The 21,554-nt window shown below is 33.8% G+C and overlaps 2 protein-coding genes across 2 annotated transcripts in view; one reads left to right on the top strand and one right to left on the bottom strand.

Annotated features, from left to right (window-relative positions):
- Positions 1–16,214, bottom strand: part of LOC123565497 (adhesion G-protein coupled receptor V1-like) — a 66,200-nt gene extending 49,986 nt beyond the window's left edge. The window contains exon 1 of the mRNA XM_053550337.1: positions 16,119–16,214. Within this exon, the coding sequence (XP_053406312.1) occupies positions 16,119–16,214 (96 nt within the window). The remainder of the gene's footprint in view (positions 1–16,118) is intronic.
- A 2,163-nt stretch (positions 16,215–18,377) lies between these two features.
- Positions 18,378–21,539, top strand: LOC123544150 (phenolphthiocerol/phthiocerol polyketide synthase subunit B-like). Its single transcript, XM_053550336.1, has 4 exons — positions 18,378–18,611; positions 20,162–20,322; positions 20,724–20,930; positions 21,499–21,539. The coding sequence occupies exons 1-4, from the start codon at positions 18,400–18,402 to the stop codon at positions 21,537–21,539; spliced, it is 621 nt and encodes a 206-aa protein (XP_053406311.1). The 5' UTR covers positions 18,378–18,399.
- The last annotated feature ends 15 nt before the right edge of the window (positions 21,540–21,554 follow it).

The raw sequence follows: 21,554 nt of genomic DNA, 5'->3' as shown, positions 1-21,554 counted from the left end.
GCGTTTGTTCGAATCTTTGGACGCAGACACATTATATCGATTATTTTTCGTCTGTAAAAATATTAGAATTGATTTCATAAGTAAAGTATCAATACATGTCTTATATACTTTTTCAGTACAAAATATAAATGGATTATTCCTCTTTTTTTCTATAAATATTTGCATTGTATGCACAAGCGTTGGAAATGTGCAGAAAAAAAGTTAATTTATGCTTGCATTAGATTTTTACAATGGCGATGATCAACGGATGTATTTATCACTAAAATAAATAGGGATGAATTGATTAATCCTTTTCTTTCTCAATCGGCTATTTAGATTTAAAAGTTAAAATAAATCGGGAACGCGCTAGATGAAATGATGGATTCATTCATGTTTGATTTTAAATTTATACCTGTTTTGGTCCGTGAATGCTTTTTCAGTTCATGTCATATTAGTATTAAACATTTCTTTCTTTCAATATTGGCATTCATTCTACATACACGTACAAGTTCGAAAACATGCAAAACGTTTGACCTTTGAAATGGCCGGAGAATATAATTTTCACTACACATATTGATTGCATCCCGTAATTTTGAATATATAAGTTATTTAAACCCCGTATTTCCGGCATATACGGGAAATATGCAGAGTTATATACTAAGCATATACGGACATATACGTCCCGTATTTTCGAAATATACAAATTATTTAAATCCCGTATTTCCGGCATATACGGGAAATATACGGAGTTGTATACGAAGAATATACGGGAAATTTAATCCCTGTATTTTCAAAATATACAAACTATACATACCCCGTATATCCAGAATATACGGGAAATATACGGAGTTGTATACAAAGAATATACGGGAAATATACAAATTATTTAAATCCCGTATATCCGGCATATACGGGAAATATACGGAGTTGTATACGAAGTATAATATACGGGAAAAATTTAAAAATCCCTGTATTTTCGAAATATACAAACTATACATATCCCGTATATCCAGAATATACGGGAAATATACGGGGTTGTATATGAAACATATACGGGAAATATACGTCCCGTATTTTCGTAATATACGGATTTATGTATTCCCGTACACCAGACATATACGGGAATATACGGTGTTGTATACGATCAGAATAACCCTTTTTAGAATTTCCCGTATTTCAATAATATACGGGGTATCGTATACTAAGAATTCCGTATTTCATAGTATACGGAAATCCGTATTTTATTAGTATACGGACTTTTAAATATACAAGCCCCGTACACGCCCGTATTTTAGTTTTCCCGTATTTCTTCCCGTATATGGGTAATATACGGGATCCCGTACACTCCCGTATATTAACTCTTTTTTCGCAGTGAATTAAGTTAGGGTCTTAATTGCCTAGGTGACTTGTGTTTTATCATGCCATTTGCATAATAGTTACGTAATAATTTCCGGCATTATACTTAAAACTTCAGTGACATGGAGCCGCGACCCTTAAGTATGTAGATGTCATTCAAGTAGGAGAAAAATATATACAGCAATTATATGAAAAAGATAAATAAAATGGAAGAAAATAGACATTTTTAAATGTAAGGAACAAGTTTTATATTTGTATTATGTGTGGAAATAGACTGGAAATACTGTTTCTTTTCTGACAAAAATAAGAATAAAGCAGGCTTTTCAGGTAAGATATGATTAATAACATACATGTCTTTAATCAACGCTTACTGTGTAATAAATTACTTGACTGAAATAATCTCTATAATGGCAAAAAATTCGTAATATATAATGATAATTTTATGTAGGTTTTCATATATAAGTTAATGTTGACGCAAGGACTACCGACACTAGAACTAATACTAGCACTAGTAGCTCACAATGAAAGTTTCACGGTGAGCTAGTAAGGTAAAGTTGAGATAGTGAGGTAAATTACAATAAGATTAACTTAAGTATATTTACTCGAGACTGATGTTTTATAATTTCTTCAGGGAAATATTCGGTACTCCATACGTTTGTGGTGTATTGATTTTTCTATAAATAGAATATATCAGAAATTGATTGAGTTTTAGTTTTGGTTGCACGAAATAACCACTTACTGCAAATCCAAATAAAGATCAGAAAATAGAGAATATTAGGTTACTGTCTTATAAATGTAAATTTATTAAGTGAGTCGGAGAAAATATAAAAGTCTAGGCTCTGCCGAGACTTTTATTTTTTCGTAGACGAACTTAATAAATTTAAATTTATAAGACAGTAATCTAATGTTCTATTATCCTACCTTCTGATCTAAAATCATTTTTTGATTAAAATTCAAAATTTACCACCAACTAGATCTGAGTCTGTCTTGCACAGAAATTAATACGCCCCACCATAAATTTACACAAACAGGTCTTTAAAATAAAAATATTATAAAATAAGAGCCGAAAAACAAAGGCTAACCTTGTTTTGCTTTGTGTCCGGCTTCTCTGTTCTGCTGAACATTAAAGAATAATTTTCATTTGCTGCCAAGTGAAGTTTTGTCCTAAGTTCAGTTGAAAATGCCTGTTTTGTCCCAATCTTGCACCCCAAAAACGACTCTAACGAGACTATATTTCGACGCACAGTCGTTCGTTGCCCTATGAAAATAGGGATACCGTTTTCCGGATTTTTCTCATTTCACAACTCAATCGATGCAATTATTACTAGATATGGCTGACAGAACAAAACAAATTCTGAACAAACGCTATTCAGATCACTTTCCGTCTTCCACGTTTCCGTGTAAAACTTTTGAAAAGTATAATTGCATTAATACGGTTTTGTTAAAATACACGTAAAACATATTTGTGACATGGTCTCACGTACCTAATAAAAGCGTGTTTATGAAAATAATTGCATAAAGGTTACACTCTACCAATTCAAGTCCTTATTTATTTCATATTAATAACAAAACATTCAGACCTCATTTTCAGCACTTTAGAGCATTTCAATGATATGAAAACCATATATGGTCATTTAGTATAACATGTCTTCTTATCAAAAATAGAAAAATATTGACATGTTATGAATATGAATATAAGAAAAATAATCTGTTCTGAGAAACATCACCCTTTAAAAATGCCCCCATGAAAACAGCCGTTTAGCAGTTACGCGTAGGTAGACATTTTTCGCAAAGAATAAAACTTATTCCAAGAAATTTACAATGAAAATGGTCTAGATCTATTCTCAATACTATAAGCAATAAACATAAGCCAAAAATTTAACTGTCACCTCCTCATGTCACTCATTATACCAGATTTCATCCATAGCATGGAACTACATTTTGGACTACTTCACATGTAACACTGAGTAGTCACTTCCGGTTTGGTGTAATCCGTCCTAAATATGTCTTTTGGCATACAGACACTAAATAGCCTGAGCACCTATGAAAAAATGGTAGTCGCATAATGGCGGATTCAAATAGTTCTCAGTTTTTTTTTTGCTGTAAGAAGGATTTTCCTTGAAATCATTGCTATATATTGGTTGAAATCATATTGCATGCCTATACTTGACATACTGGTAGCATTTGCATGTTGAAAAAAGACTCCAAACTGATTTAACATGTGAAATTTATTCATACACCCCTACCCTAAATTGTGATTGTCATTTCAGTGTAAAAATTACGGTGTGTCCGTTTGACCAGAAATATTTTTCTTGCATCAAACATGACCCCTACTTTTCTTTGGATATTTTTACAGTATTAATGTTGATCTACAAGAAAATGTAAGCTAAAGAAATTTAAAATGGGTCTAGGTGTGTATTGCAGCATTGTGAAAACTTGTCATTTTATATAGAATATATAGTGGTGGCTATTTAGTGTGTTATAACCTATAAGAATTGTCACCCGGTAGAATTACTAAAATTTTCTGTCGTCTGCAAATAAAAAAAAATTTGTAAACATTGCACATCAACCCAGACAATTGATTTTTGAAAAAATTAAGCAAAAAATAAATGATAATTCTATACCGGTGGGGGAAAAAGGGTGTCGGAAATGGCTTGGTTGTACGACAGTAAATAAAAATCCTAGCTATGAAAAAATAACCACAAAACTGCCTGGAGAAACTGTCAGAAAACAATATTATGAGCACAGACTTATGTGTCAGGCCACTTGAAATATTTTAAAAATACCCGAAGGCCTACACGTGTCGCATATATGCCATTTTTCTCTTTGTGTTAACCCGAAACATTTGAGCAGAAATGTGGGGACCAATGCTCAGGCCATAAGTTTAGGGAGTTTTCTTTCAAGGACTGTATTCTATGGTATACAGTAGTTTACTATTTTTGTATAATATTTTTGATAAATATAGCACTATTATATACACAACTTATACAAGGCTTATTTACATTTGTGCGGTTAATATAACTTGTTATATGTGTGCAGTGCCGGCTCAGCTGGCCACAAGGCAGCACAATAATTTTACTTATAACCATCTTTATTTCATCCTAATATCACACTCTATGCATAAGCATGATCTTTTAGGTGTGGGGTGCTAGAAAATTCAGGCTTGGGGTCAGTGAGACCCTTTGAATAGTGTAAATCTGTATGTAATTTGTACCTATACTGGCGTGATGCAAAACGACTGCGTCTTGCTCGCGATATGTACCTAGTAGTTTTACGCAACTTGTCGTAGTACTATGTTCTTAAAAGGTGTCTGATAACAGAAGAGCCATGTGACAGTTTTACACCATTTACCCTAGCTTTAAGGATAACAGTGTCAGCAAGCCCATGATTTAGTCTTAGAATCTGGCCATGGATACGGCCATGGCAGTTGCGGAGAAATGTAACATTTTTGGGCAAGCATGCATTGTAGGATCTGTTCACTGCTTCACATTTCTGTGTAGATGTTAAAAATTTAGTTTCTTTCTATGCTTTCTGGACCAAGGAGAATTTCAATACATTTCCTGAGTAAAGTCTCATCATCATCAGTCATTTTAAGCCTGACATTGTCTAGCATATAGTTTTTTGCTTTTCTGTAGTTGCCAGAACAAACCAAGCTGTATTTAGAACATGAGGTACCACAGTAACCTTTGAAACATAGTACTATTTCTGAAATTATATTAGGCATTTTATGGTTTATTACTTTCAAATTGCTTTTGTACTTCTTATGTGCACTTGATAGCTCTGAAACACACCTAGATTTAATAGATAGAACAAATCTGTTTTTAGATTAGACTTCTGTTTACCACGGAACATTTTGTCACTAAATGGTGCCCGGTTAATTTGCCTTTTTAGAGAATTTGCTAGGTGCCTCACATCTTTCAAGTGCACAGTTTTAGTTCCTTGACCTTTGTCTACATCAGAATGACCTTTAGAATCTCCATCACCTGTGTGGTGTGAAATCTGAAGATCTTTAGTAATATCCTTAGATACCATTTCATTCCATTTGAGCAGAGACCAGGTGTGCAGTATCAACACCTTTTTAGTTACATTTTGACATGAATAGTTGGAGAGAACTTGAATACCATGGCCATGAGATATGACTTTAGCTATAGAATGCAAAAATATGCAGTATTATTGCATTTGAGATGAAAAAAAAAGACAATTTTCCCATTTTTTACTGAAAAATAAGCTTTTTTTTTAACAAAAAAAAATTCACTAAACACTAATTTTGTTCTATATTTTATCACAGTTGCATAATTATAAGTTTTTGTCAGTGTGGTTGTCTATTCCGCACTTGCTGGTGGTATATTTGATGTAATATCTTACGGGTTTTTTGAAAAAACAGCGTTTAATGATTATATGTGATTCAGCCAAATTTAACGGCTTAAGGTTTCGATGGAGGCCTTGAGAAACAAAAATCAAACAACACCAAATCATAGAAAGAAAGAGTTGTTTGACATGAAAATTGAACAACATGTAAAACATGTATATTACTTTACAAAACAAGTGTCAGTATACTGATATAAACATTGAATTCCGGAAAAGGGCTGCCTAAAGGGGCTCCACTTTCGGACAGTTAAACGCCTTTAAAAACTCACCATTTTCAAAGAACAGTTACACATGTTCGTTTTGATGCATTTGCAATAGCGTGCGAGTGGTGAAATTTCGCATAACAAGGTGGAACACAGTTTTCAGCAATTGTTTATCTTTATTTCTTTACAAATTGCATTCATTTTCAAAGGGAGATCTACAAGAAAATGTAAGCTAAAGAAATTTAAAATGGGTCTAGGTGTGTATTGCAGCATTGTGAAAACTTGTCATTTTATATAGAATATATAGTGGTGGCTATTTAGTGTGTTATAACCTTTTAGCAGTTATTCTCAAAAACAAGATGGCGTCCTTTTAAAACAAATCCAAAAAGTAGTCCGCCAAGCTTTATCTAGTCACTGACCAGATAAAGCAAAATTTATCTGACCCCTTGATTTTTGCCTTTATTTTGCATGAAGCTAGGATAAAAAATTCTCCCGGGCAATATTCGGTACGTTTGGGTATATCGATCTTTCTCAGTAAGTGATTTACTTTTAGTTTCGGTTGCACGAAAAAACGCTTACTGCCAATCAGAAAAAAAATGAGAACTAGTTATATTTAGAAAAAAAATGCCACTAATGCAAAATGCTGGTAGGTACAAATGAATCATATGAAATTCTAACTTTGTTAACTGATCAATAATAATTATGACACGAGTATGCGATTGCTATTATCATTAAAGATTATTGAAGCAATTCATACAAAAATGCACGTTTCAAGGTCTAAGTCCGTTGTGAAATATGGAATTACATTTAAATTGCAAATTGCTATATGTACTGTCAATATAAAACCAGACCAAGTTTCGTCTTTAAAGCATTGCAAATAAATGTTTACTGAGAAAATGATTTTAGTCAGATGTACAAAGAGCTGTAGATAAGAAAAAATCTAATTACTCTTTTAATATTTTATATGAATTAAACAAGAGAAAGCAAAAATATTTATATTATGACATTTTTTGTTGAGATAATTGTTTTTCGTAATAAACGGAATTCCATTTTCTACAAATATTGCTAAGGTCATTAAGACATGACTCCTACACCAAGTGCTCATATTTGTCTGACCGTAGTGCTTTGCTGGTTTGTTGACCAACAAACCACTGCGTGGCGGTTCAGTCGTCCGGATCTTTTCTCTCGGATACACTTCCTTTAGTTGGGTAACGAAGGGCAGGTAACTGTACCTTATTACATATTTGCATTGATTTTTATCGAAATTCAGTCATTAGTACACATGTCCATATCATTTTCTAGTCAGTTTTTATAAACTTCCCACCGTCTAGGATGGAACATGTTTTGAAGGTCTTTTTAAAACTGTTATTATCTTGATGATGTCAATTTCAAGGCCAAGGTATCCAAAGTTCTGGCACGTGGAAGATGTTGAAATGTATCTTTTCTTTGAAGTTTAGCTAACTTTGGAATTCGGTGCTGTCGTATTAAAAAAAACAGCAATGAAATTTCATTACAATCCATCTAGAAATAAAATCACCATTCATGTTTTATAGGATTTAAGCATAAAGTATCGAATTCAACAGAAGTTAGCTTACACTTAAACCTCATTTGCCGAAGAAGACTCTGTATTCATATATAATACAGTAACAATGTTCAGACTTTCAAACATTAACTATCAAACTTGTACTTTAATGATACTTTTAAAAGCATTTAATAATAATTTTTGTATTGAGGTTTCAGATATTCCGGGACTTACCTCCAACCGCAACAACCTTTTAGCTCCACTCTTCGGAGAATGGGGGTGCTATTCTACTCGCCCCGGCGTCGGTGTCGGTGTCGGCGTCGGCGTCGGCGTCGGCGTGAGCTTTCTTGGTTAAAGTTTTTCGGCAGCCTTTGTTTTTCTTTGTTATTATTGCTTATATTTTATTGTAACTTCACATTAACATTGTTCAGCATACAAACAAAGTATAGCAGGGACTGGGTCTATTATACCCAAGGTCAAGGTCACCAAGGTGTTGTATTTTAAGTTATTTTTAAGGTTAAAGTCTTTGGGCCTTCGTTTTTCTGTCATATCTTTGTTACTATTGCTTATACCTTATTGTAAGTTCACATATTGTCCAGCATACAAAGAAAGTCTGTGCAGGGGCTGGGCCCATTACACCCAAGGTCATCTGATAAAGTATCTTTATCATCATCATCTGCTATGATGATAAATAAAATAGATAAATGAAATTTAAAAAAAATGAATAAAAATAAATAGAAATTGTTTTTCCTGATATAATTTAGTTCCATCAAAATAAAGAATGTCAGTACCCCTTCCATACTCGACTTTTAATCTCTCTGAGTAGTAGGGTCTTTCTATATTTTGGCGTGTCTTCCTTTTAAAGTAGAGGTCTATTGAGACATAAATTCATTTTACTGTCAAATCGCCAAATAGTGAAGTACGCTGTTTACGGACAGCTCTTGTTCAGTGAAGCTGTCACTTTTAAAAATATCTGTGACCTTGGTATTGTTTATTTCAAGATGAACCTTGGGGCTTGTCGTAGCTGCTTGAGAAAAAACTTTGCCTTTGTAATTCAGCAAAATTACAGTAAATTACAGGTAACATTTTTTTGGAAGGGACCAATACTATCCTCCATAAAGACTGCAATAATTCTTACACATTAAATGAGTTAAGACATAGCTGTCAGATGGAAAACACTGACTGAAATTAATACCTTGTGATAAAACAACAGATAGGAAGGATCTTAATCCCTACATTAACCACATTGACTTTCAGATCTTATACCCAGGAAGCCTCTCATGGATGTGGGTTTGAGCCTCACTTGGGGCGTTGAATTCTTCATGTGAGGAAGCCATCCAGCTGGCTTACGGAAGGTCGGTGATTCTACCCATGTGCCTGCTCGTGATAAAATAATGCACGGAGGGGCATCTTCGGTCTTCCTCCACCATGAAAAGCTGGAAAAACACCATATGACCTATAATTGTGTCAGTGCGACCTTAAACCCAACAAATTATACCCAGGGATAAGATTTAACACTCGCCGGCAGCTATCAAACATCTGTTTCTGTTCCTTCCAATGTTTCAGAACCCAGTCTGAAACTTAGAGGTCCAACTATTTGACAACATACATCTGGATACAGTTTGGCTTGGGTACGTAATGTCCTGCACCCAATTGCACTGTGCCTAATAAGAAATGTGAATGATGTATAAGTGTCTAGGTATGTGTCCTATCCGACCGTTTACTACAAGCCTAGCCTTTCCCTAGGCATTTTTTGATCAATTTGTTTATGAATAGTGTAACACAACAGTTCATGTTTGCGATCTGTTTGTCAATATTTGTATCGGCACACCTAATGCACAATATTCAACATTGAAAAAGACAGTAATTACCTCTATAATCAGCAGCACTTTTAAGACAAATATTGATCTGATGTTAATTTTCACATAAGTACAATAATTTCATTGAAAAATACGCAATTCATAAGTTATGAGCAAATAACTTAAATGACGCAAAGAAAACCTCTAGTGGGCGGGCTAAATGTTCGGTTACCGGACCTACAATTACGTAATTTTGAGGTCCCTTTTATAAGTTTTTATCAACAAACAAATGATCTGTCATCATTATCCTTATAAAAAAAATCGCTAAAAAATGTAATTTTTTAAAAGTTCGCGTAATACGATTTGCGCTTTCAGGACATTATATACCGTATTATATACCGCAGCTGTACGTAAACAAATCCAAACTCACAATGCATCGGAGGTTGTTGAAGCTAAAGTAACAAAGCGTGCTAGCGACGTGGGTATCGAACTGACGAGTTATGACATGGATAAGTGTCAAAGGCTAGGCAAGCACAAGGGAATTACAAATCTTACGGTCATTGTCAAGTTTACGGATCCAAGGTCAGGCAAAAGGTGTACACAGCACGTAAAAGCATAGGCGATGGAATATTCGCACAAGAAAACTTAACCCGTTTCCGAGAGAAACTCAGCTATGAATCTAAAGACATGCCAGTGATCGAAGCTATACAGGAGGAAAAAACGTTTAAAAAGGACAGAACTGAACTGTCACATCATCAATATTTAGCAACAAAAGTGTAATCGTGAAGTTAGCAGTAGAGAAATAACAGCAGTATTACTGCTACTACTGCTGGAAGTTATAGCAGTAGCAGCAGTATTACTGCCATTTCTGTTGTAAAGTTATATAAGTAACAACAGATTTACTGCTGTTACTGTTGGCAGTTTTAGCAACAACAACAATATTACTGCTGTTACTGTCGGCAGTTTTAGCAACAACAGTACTATTACTGCTGCTACTGTTGGAAGTTATAGCAGCAACAGTAGTTGAAAGTTGTGCGAAATACAATATGAAATTAATTTTAACAATTAATGTATTTTTTTTCGTCGCAATTTTTTCAAAGCTGATCTTCAAAAGCTGTGTTAATATCAGTTTGGGTTCAATATCCTTGTTCTATTTCAGAGATACAATTGTTAATTTGCCCGTCAACCTCTTGATCAGCATTTGAACAATCAAACGTGTCCACTGTTGGACAGCTTAAATTTTTCTCATTATCTGAAGAACTGGCAACCAGATGTAGTTCCCATATTAAAATCTTGTGACGTGATCAGAAATATTAGAAGAACTGATACAATTAGATACAAAAGAACCCTGTGTACATAGAATTGGTTGAACAATGACAAATTTTCATGGGGTATAATACAATAATCTACAGCTGTGCACCTCTTAGTTGATACAGACGTTAAACCATTACAAACTGTATTCCGACCATTTAAAATGCAACAATTACTTTTTATTTAAAAAACTATTAGTAATTCACCATACGTATTTGTTTTAAAATCAACAACCTCTCTCTCTCTCTCAACAATATTGTCTTCACCTGCTATGTAACCTTCCAAATCTCCACGGCAGCTGACAAAATCACCGCAAATAAATGGTAGCCCAAGACTCTAGTACTCGTACAAGTGTATCAACAAAGTGTCATAAAATACATTAGGGTCCACCTGCTTTGAAGAATTTTCGTGGGTGGGATGGGGTGGGGGGGAGAGAGATAACATACACAAGTCAAGAGACAAATATCATAGGATTTATGTGTGAGCTTTAACCAAAATATATCTTCACAAGGGTCATTCATTACCGACACATTAAAACGATGTAAAATGGAATTTCGTATTAAAACATCAACTCCTCCAGAACCCTTTTTAACATTTACATGAATTGTCTTAAGGTTATTACCAAACCATGTAAAATTAAGTACATCATGTATATTCAGAATTTAATAAATGTGATTCTGCAGTACCAATAATGTTAAGATTTAAAGATCTCTAAGGATAAAATTATCACTTGAGCTATTACTGCTCCAACCATGCACATTCCAAAAGGCTGTTCTTATTTAATGTCCCTTCCATCCCCGAGCACCGCCCCTCCTCTGACTTCCTTGCTGTTGCCACCCCTGATTATCAGCTCCACTATCACGTCCGCTACTGCCACGTCCACGTCCTGCCTGTTAGAGATTTTCAACTTACTTTGACGCGGACTGCGGACAGCGGACTGCGTACTTACAGTAGGGGTTTTCTCAAAATGTTTAAAGGTTCGCAAAAAAGAAAACATACTTAGAGTATATATGATTCTTTTACCTATATGTGTAGTAACTTTTGCCTTCACTGTACAAATTAGTGTATTGTGATATAATTATCTGCTATTATGCAATACCTACGTTTGAAAATATAATTTATGGACAGTGAACAGGCTACATTTAAAATACGTAATCGCAATATTCAGATGTGATCTAAATACTCTGTCGCATTTTACTTGCGTTAAGCAGGATCTTCAATTCTCCGTATGCTTTAAAATTTCGTTTTTATATTTTTAGACATTTCTAGCGTTACTTAACCTCCGCGCGAATCGAACGACATGACATGCGAAGTTTCGAACCCACTTTACTATAATACCTTACCTTAATATGTTCATGCATTAAAAATATAACTTGAAACATGGATTTGAAGATAACGGCGATTCCTGGTTTTAATATGTGTCCGTCAATACAATTCCGAGACTAGTTTTTCCTAACAACAATATAAGTAAAAATGCGGTAAAAAATATTATTGTGAAAAAAAAAAAAAACAACAAAAAAAAAAAACAAAAAAACATTCTGAATGAAATGAAAGTCCGTTTAATTTTTGTTGCACAGTATAAATACCGTGTTCTCGTAGACTTCTGTACGAAAGAGTTAATTGTTTTTCAATAATTTTGATAATTGTATCTACTGTTCGATAAAATAGAAGTTTTATTGAAATATCTTGAATGATTTAGTTCAACACTTTGTCTAAACATACAGGAAGTTCATACATGTATCTTTCAACCCCGTCGAAAGGAGACCCAATAAATAACCGTATTTTAGCTAAAACATCCTGAATGAATCGTGTATCAGCATGTTTGGAAATAAACAAAGGAAATAGCCTCTTCATGTTTACATAACCTGATATCAGAACTGCATGTTAAAAGTTGTTTTAAATTTGCTATCTTAAAGTGACTACTCAATATGGATTATCAGTTTCAACAGGAATTTAATCTTTAAGTACTATTAAAACTGGCTGTCAAAATGTCGATCTAAGTTCAGATCATATTCAAAAACTGTTGTATGGCCAGTACATGCATAGAATTGTCAACGAAATTATATTTTTGACACCATTTGAGCAAATCTGTGTGGTCATTTGATATAACCAGCTTTATAGTCGAGACTAGCCTTTATCATTATTGACAAAGCCTTTTTAGTCGGGTACCTTTTCGAACACATGCATACAAATGGTATGTTAACTACTCGGCTTTGGGGAACTTGGACAAAGATTTAAACTCATGAAAACTCACGGTATATATTGGTTTAAAAAATTACAATGTAGCCATCTTTTATATCCTGATAACGTGACCGGGAAAACTGAATTAATTCAGTACCGTATTGAAATGAATTTGTAGGGTGTGAAATAGTTCAGAATATACATGTATTATACCAAATAAGACACTTTTCACCGCGGTGCATTAAACTGTCACGCGGATATTCAAAATTGTGCGTTGTACAATAGCATTTCAGCGACCCGAGTGCAATAATACGAAACTATGTTTCCAAAATCACTATATACATTCTTTGATGCCAGATATTCAACTAACTTGTAACATATGTTGTTTTGATTCCCTGATTTATAACAGGCGAACCTCTTGCGGCACAGGGGAAGAGGGTCTGTCTCCTTACCAGGTGGTCATTGGTTCAAATCCTTGAATAAAAGGTATGTTGATCGTTGAATAATCAGCCATTTTCACTGCTAGCGAATACTGGCTAGAACCTCACGAAATTGACTATAAAAGATAAAAGGATATTTTTTTTTAAATGCGCCCAAGCTGTTAAGAATGCTTGTAAGACAAAATACATGTAAATCGGTAATTCAAATATACATTACAAAGGATATTAATAAATCTTATAACTGTCTTTTCTCGGATAGTATTACATGCTAAATATGCCGCTGTTCAGTTTTGTATAAAAAATGTATATACAGTTTGAGAAAACCCCTATAGTAAGTTCGCAGTCCGTGGTCCGCAGTACGCGTCGAAGTAAGCTGAAAATCTCTGTTACCAGCTCAACCACGACCAGGTGGATTACCCTGACTATGGGAACCGTTGTTTGAATAAATCTTATTTTTAAAGCTATTACCCCTAGTTAAGTATCATTATTATGATCACCAAGATTGTTAGATTTATGTACCACTCTATTGTTAGATATGTTTCAAGTTTATTTATTAAATCCATTAGGCCCATAAGGACAACAGTCCAATACATGTATGACGAGTAGTGAAAATTGCAAATACATATATATCATACATTGCATTTTGGAGAAGGTTACATTCATATCAATAACAAAATATTATATACTAAAACATTATTAAGGCTTTTAGAAAATAATTAGATCAAAAGGAACGGGAAAATATGTAATTCTGAAACGAGGCAAGAAGTGTATTTAGCGTATTAGCTGGGAACAGTACTCCACATCACAGTCGACCTTTATCGAAAACGAAATTCAAAAGGTTCACATGTTGGCTATTCTCATACGTATAATTAATCACAAACACAATGAAGCAATAACGTATATTTAAAACATTGTGACTAAGTCTTTGTAACCGGAGTAATATTTCCATACTAACAAAACATGTAAAACAATTATGTAACTTACAAGTTATATAAATATATACTTGTGTACATCAATTTCTAGCCCTAATGTCTAAACAAATATTCCTTTCTAACAGTAAATGCATTGTGAACTTCTTTATCACAATTCTATTTTCAGACTTGATCTGTCTAAATGTTTGAAAATTGAAAGACTCAATATGTTTGTAAGACAAAGCTCTACTAGAATAATTTTATTTGCTATGCCAGTTTTGAATAACTTTATATGTTAATCTTTGTTTAACTAATATAAAAATAAATGATCATTACCAACATTTTGCTCCAACCATGCTTCATAAAACCCAAGCGTACGTAGTACATTTTAACCATAGAACACCAATTCATATTTCGGTGATCACTTTCAAAATCGGCTTTTAACATATTACATAGCATACTAATATATTTGTTTTCTGGTGTTTGTACAATTTTCAACCAATATTTAATAATTTTATAACTATGTGTAACTTTCACAGATGTTCTATCCAATTTACCATATACAAAATCCTTTTGTGTTATTGTACACCTAAAAGATTTTTACAAAATTGTAAATAGACTCTTTCTAAAGATAAATCGTTTGCGAAACCACATACTTTACTGCAATAGCTTAATATTGGCATTACTAGCACTCCCCTAGTCTGACCCGAGCATGTATATTCTTCATGAGGATTTTAGGATGAAATGGTTATGACTGCGATTTTTTCTGTAATATCAGTACTCTCTAATTGTTCAAGGAAATGCTCATTCAAATAAGATTTCCACACATATTTTGAATTGATACTTTCACATTCCTCACAGTTACCATCTAATAGTGTATTTTTGTGCCATTCAAACAAAATGAATATGATCGGAGACCATGGTCCGACAAATCATTTGGCTCAACGATCTCAAATTATTCAATACACTTAAATAAATCTTGTTTGCATAAGCCATAATCAGTAACACTGCACCTAGGGTTATTTTCAAAAGTAAATTTACTGCTACCGATTCAAAATTCTTAAAGCCAAGCTTCACGGCTATTCAAATTATATTGTGTGTATGCAATCCATGATTACAATAGGTAACAGATAACGACCACGCGCCACACTTTAACACGCAAATTTTATATAAAATAAACTCTATTTTGACAGGCGTCACTGTTCATAGTCAGGATTTTCATGCTTTTTCAGTGGCAATAAAGGTTAAAAGGTAGGTCTTGAGCAGGTCTTTAGACTGAAAATCAGTCGCCAGTAAAAACGTGAACAATCATTGTCAATGGTATTTTGTAAACAAACACTGTTTAATTATGGTCGACAAGATAAAAGGAAAAACTTTTGTTTGTTCAGTAAGAAAAATCTGATAACATAAAATACTTTTTTTTTTCAACAGTATTTCAGTCTTGTAACGGCGGGCAGTTAACCTAACCAGTATAAACATGTTCTCCACAAGTAACTGCCAGTTTTCCCACACGAATCAGAGGTGGAGGACTAATGATTTCAGACACAATGCCGGTTATCAAATAGTGACGGAGAAGATACGCCCTGCCCGAGAATCTAACTCGCGACCCCGCGATCCGTAGACCAACGCTCTACCTACTGAGCTAAGCGGGCGGGCTGACTTTATCTTTGTCAAAAAAGAGCTAATTAAACTATTATGATTTTGAGATAAATTTACGATTATATCAGTTTAAAACTATAGTAAATGTATCTCAACAGTTTTCTTCAATAATTACGCACTGTCTAAGGAATAAACGTATAGATATCTGTATGCACGATTTATCTTTCTTGTATAAGCAAAATAACTGCCGTTATTGCAATCGCAGCGCCCGGCAAAAATAAATTATTAGGAACTTGTGATAAACTTCGTACAAACTTATGATAATATCAATTAAGAATAATGATATATTTAGTTCACATTTTATATCTCAACGGGTATTCTCCACTTTACACTACAAGTAGCGGCACTAACTAAATGGAATAACCATAAAGAGATCTTGTTATGTGTACGTATGGTTTATCTCTCTTGTATAAATGACGCTTGTAAGCTTTCTGTTTTTGTTTGTCAGCAAATTCTACATGCTTCCTTGCCAAAAGTACGAACATTATCCAAACTTCAGTCTTGGTTAGTGTTCCAAAATTAAATTAAAAAAAATAGTAACTTCTTACTACATTTTCATGTTCTTAGATTCATTAAGATGTTATCACAAAACGATTGATTTGCACAACTTATTGGTAATGAAGCTCGGCTGTCGAATAACTCCATATTTGTCAACTGATCTATATGTAATTTGGTCAAAATAATTACCTTGATGAAATCAAGACCAAGTTCGAAAATGGGTCATCTGTGGTCAAAACTAGGTCACTAGGTCAAATCAAAGAAAAACCTTGTGTATGCGATAGAGGCTGTATTTTTCAATTGATCTTCATGAATATTGTTCAGAATGATTGCCTTGATGAATGATGATTTAGGTCACACATAATATTATATACAATAGTTAAAGGGAACCAACTATTTGTGTTGTAAAATACTAAGTGCTTTGGACCAATCAGAAACAAGTTCTATAAATAGCACCAATCAAAGCTCACGTCTGCTTACGAATAAATATGAAGATGGATGACAGAGAATTAATTCGGTATCCAGCGATTAATGAGATACACCGAGTAATCAACTAATAATTTATTCCACTACCTTGATGAGGAAGTTATTGCAGCTACACTGTCAGGGCGGATACATTATTAAAAAGAAGACGTTCGAAGTTCATAGACTAAAGAGTTGCAGAATTGGGAGACATATTGTTTTTGCCCTGTCCATCCGTCCTTCCGTCCATCCGCCACACTTCATTTCCGATCAATAACTGGAGAACCATTTGACTTAGAACCTTCAAACTTCATAGGGCGACAGGGCTTATGGAGTAGACCCCCTATAGTTTTTGGTGTTACTCCATCAAAGGTCAAGGTCACAGGGGCCTGAATATGGAAAACCCATTTCCGATCAAAAACTTGAGAACCACTTAACCCAGAATTTTGAAACTTCAAAGAATGATTGATCATGCAGAGTAGATGACCCGTATTGACTTTGGGGACACTCAAATAAAGGTCAAGGTTACAGGGGCCTGACCATGGAAAACCATTTCCGATCAATAAACTCAGAACCACTTGGCCCAGAATGTTGAAACTTCATAGGATGATTGGTCTTGCGGAGCAGATGACTTTTATTGATTTTGGAATCACTCTAATAAAGGTCAAGGTCACAGGAGCCTGAACATGGAAAACCATTTCCGATCAATAAACTCAGAACAACTTGACACAGAATGTTGGAACTTCATAGGATGATTGGTCTTGCAGAGTAGACGACCTCTATTGATTTTAGAGTCACTCTAATAAAGGTCAAGGTCACAGGAGTCTGAACATGGAAAACCATTTCCGATCAATAACTTAAGAAACACTTGACCTAGACTGTTGAAACTTTACAAGAGTAATGACCCCTATTGATTTGGGGTCACTTTATTAAGGTCAAGGTCACAACGACCTGAACATTGAAAACCGTTTCCGGCAAGTAACTTATTATTTGAAGATAAGTTTACTTAAAATCATTGCAAAAACCACAGATGTTTCCTTACTATATTAAAAAAAATACAGAGAAGTTTAAAATTCTAAGAGAGACATCGGTTGTTTTTTCTGCGTTTTATACCTTAGAAAATTGTGTACTTCACAAATGATTTAATCAAATGTAAGTTGTATCAGGTTCTAAACCAAGCAGTTTTTGACGTTCATATTCGTCTTTCAAGAATCATGGGTAGAACTTTGGGAATGTAATTGTAAACACATTGCCATGAAAATATACTCATTAAAGTGTTGTTTCATGTCTTCTTTAACACTAAATTACACATCCACACCATAAGATAATCCATCCTCATAAGCTAATAAACTTTTAATCAACTTATTCAGCAGACAGTGGCTATTTCGGCATATTGTTACGATGCGACGACATTTACAAAAATGTCAAATAATAACTATATTTAACATTTGCTTCTTATTACATAGGTTTTCATGTTCATTGTAGGTTTAAATATTTTCATGGCTGTTTTCCATTCTACAACTTCTGCCGCTCCTGAATGTTTTCAAATCAACATGTGACTTTGATGATATACTACAGCCATAAATTATGCTATGATATTTTTTAAACTCTAGCTAGATGAAGACAAAAATGTTCTATCAAACATTTGAAATGAAAACTGCATTTAGCCTATATTGTTTTAGATATAATGGCTCTACTGATTCCTTAAAGATGTCGAGACAGAAACAAAAAGTATCAGTTGTAGGATTTGGGTGTAAATTCCCTGGCGCAAATAATAAAGAACAGTTTTGGGAGAATCTCAGAGAAGGAATAAACAGCGTCGAAGTCACACCAAATGATAGATGGAACAATGAACATTTTTATGATCCAAATCCTGATAGCCCTGGAAAAATGTACACAGACAAAGCCGGGTTTCTTGATGGGTAAGTATAGTGGAATGTAATATTAGATAGGTATCAACTTTAGTACAAACTGCTTAGAAAATATATGTTGATGCGAATGAGTTCTTTTGAATTAAATGAAGATCTACATGTTAGGCCGTGTACTTTATTAACGAAGTTTAATAAAAGTATAGAAGACCATGATGATTCGTGTGTACATTTTGGAGACGAACCGTATCAAAAAAAGGCAGAAGGGAAGTCACATATATTCTTATGAGCCTGCCTTTTAAAAATCATTTACTAGTAAATCCTCCTTTTGGAATTATTGCTTACTCTCTTGATTACCACATGCATTGACGTAACGCATAAATATATTTTTCCAGTTATTTTAGTGAATTTGCACGTCTCGACTTGATCCCTAGAAAGAGCAAGAAAAACAACATTCAGAAATGTATTCTTCTGCGTCATTTAAATAAGTTTTGATCAAAAATATTAACGTCCTAAACTAAGTTTTTATACATATTGATTTATATGCCTACTTTAAGCATATGCGCATTGTTGATGCATATGCATTGTTGATGCATATCTACAGACATATGAACGACCTTGAAAGTGCATTGGTTGTTTATCTTGAGTTTTGAAAGATTTATTTAATTGCTGCCGAATATTGAACCTGTTACTGTATTGATTTAGCAATTGTAAAGTTAATTAGCGCAGATTTCATCAACAATATGTGAGTCAAACTTAGTCTCACTCGATTATATTGTTGTTGGTAAAATTCATCGTTTTGCGTTTTCCAAATTTTGTTCGAAAATTTGCTTCAGTTGCCCCCTTGTATAATCTACGAAATGTACAGATAAGATGCTTTGATATTTAATCCAATGTTAGATTTCATATTTAGTAATATTTCTAACAGTGAGAAAGAATGCATGTATCGATTTTTTACGGTAGAGAATTCGAAAATTTTCGTTTAAAATGAAGGAAAGTAGTAGGGCGGATCCTGTTGTGCAAAGGAAGAACCCCATGAAAAGATAAGTTACTCGACAGACCGAATGGTTAGTGGTAGGATAAAAGGATATGTTAGGGTTAGATTATGTCCGTAGAAAAATAAATTCGTGAAATTACGACAAAATAGTATTGAAAATTCAAAAAATAAAACGAAGAAGTTCTTCCGTCAATAGAATCAACACTGATGTATATTTATCAGACAAATTCGAAGTACATATAACTTTAGTTAAAAACTGTACTGTTTATGTGACATTGGGGAAGTTCACATGGAAGATCTGGAGAAGGGTAGGCTGTTGTGTACATTATACCTACTTCTACCAGTAAAGTAACCGGCCAATCAAAAGTTGGGCCCTGGAAATAGGCAAAACGTTTTTTCCCTGCACATTGAGCTTTGTGATGAAAAGCAAGGAACCAGTAAACCCTACAACGCCAGTGGTGTTTGCAGAGTTCAGCTCTTCAACAGGGAATGTATGATGTGTGTACTAACTTTTACCGTTCAAATGGGTTATCGAGTATAGAGTCGGTCTCTACTCTACCCTAGAGTTTTCATGTGAACTTACCCATTATGTTCAATATGCTTTTAGAATTGAAAACTGGGACCACCAGTTTCATGAATGTAGTGAAGAGGAGGCCAAATATATGGACCCACAGCAAAAGCTTGTTCTTGACTGTACACATATGGCGCTAGAGGATGCCGGTATAACAAGAAAGCAATTAAATAATACAAAAACGAGTGTAATCATAGGTAACTTATTTTGTATAATCAATAGAACAAAATACTTTTAGAAAGGCAAATAATTTAGTGCTTACGTATGGGACAATATTCTAGATTTATAATATATTGTAAAGTAATCTAGTTAAAATTAATCAAGAATTAAAATATGTTTTAATGTGGCTTGAAAGGGTCTATTGTAAGAAATGAACAGTAGTTTTGTTTACATAGAAACAGACTTAGCATTCATAAACAGGTTAAGATATTGACAACATTTGATAATCTTTGATAGTGTTAAGTTTTAACGCTGTAAATTTAGTGTTAAGTTTTAACGCTATAATTTTACACTGTCAATATAACATTGGCTGAATAATTAACCTTAGTGATTATACCTTAAGTCTGGAAATAGAAATAAAGTAATTTTATTCATTTAGGCTGCATGACCGATGATTACAAAACTCAGGTGATGGATAATGACGGTACAGCAGATAGTACTTATACTGTTCCTGGATCGCACAACAGTATAATCAGTGCACGAGTCTCGTATTCCCTAAACTTGACTGGAACAGCCATGACAATAGACACCGCATGTTCCTCATCACTTGTATCTATAGACTTAGGTTGTCAAGCACTTATGTTAGGTAAGTATTAAGATAATTGTTTACACAAAGTACTTTATAGTGTTTACTAAGTGTTAAAATCAAGTTCACTCAGTGGTTTCGAAAACTTGAAGTTTATATCATCACTGTGGGGAATCATATGATCAAAATAATCTCTGAACAAAAGTTATATTTTGAAGAACATGAATAAAAATCCTACCAGGATAATATATAAAGTTCAAATATAGCCTAACATATGACTAATGAAAATTATTAGATTATTACGTAGTTGACAATAATGATAGATATTCTGTAATTACAAACACAAAAGAAAATAAGAAGTCTCAAATTCTTGAAGTGTTCTAGATAATCAGGAAGTGATTGTGATTGAAATCTATGTAGTTTTAGGATACATCTATGTTGCCATATGATATATTTTAAATTTACAGCAAAAGTTGCTTCAATTTTATCCAATGTAATTCATAAATTTATTCTGGTTAAGATTATTTTGATCATGTGATTCTTCACAGTGATCATTATCGAAAGTGCAAGCCTTATTCTCAACTAACTACCAACATATTTACTTGAAAAACATTTCTGTGTGTTACAGTGCCATTTGTCAACATGTTCTTTTTACTAATTGACAGGTAGATGTGATACAGTAAT

This window comes from Mercenaria mercenaria, chromosome 8 (genome assembly GCF_021730395.1).
Source record: "Mercenaria mercenaria strain notata chromosome 8, MADL_Memer_1, whole genome shotgun sequence".
NCBI lineage: Eukaryota > Metazoa > Mollusca > Bivalvia > Venerida > Veneridae > Mercenaria > Mercenaria mercenaria.
Note: the sequence above shows the minus strand (reverse complement) of the source record. Positions and strands in the feature narration are given on the sequence as shown.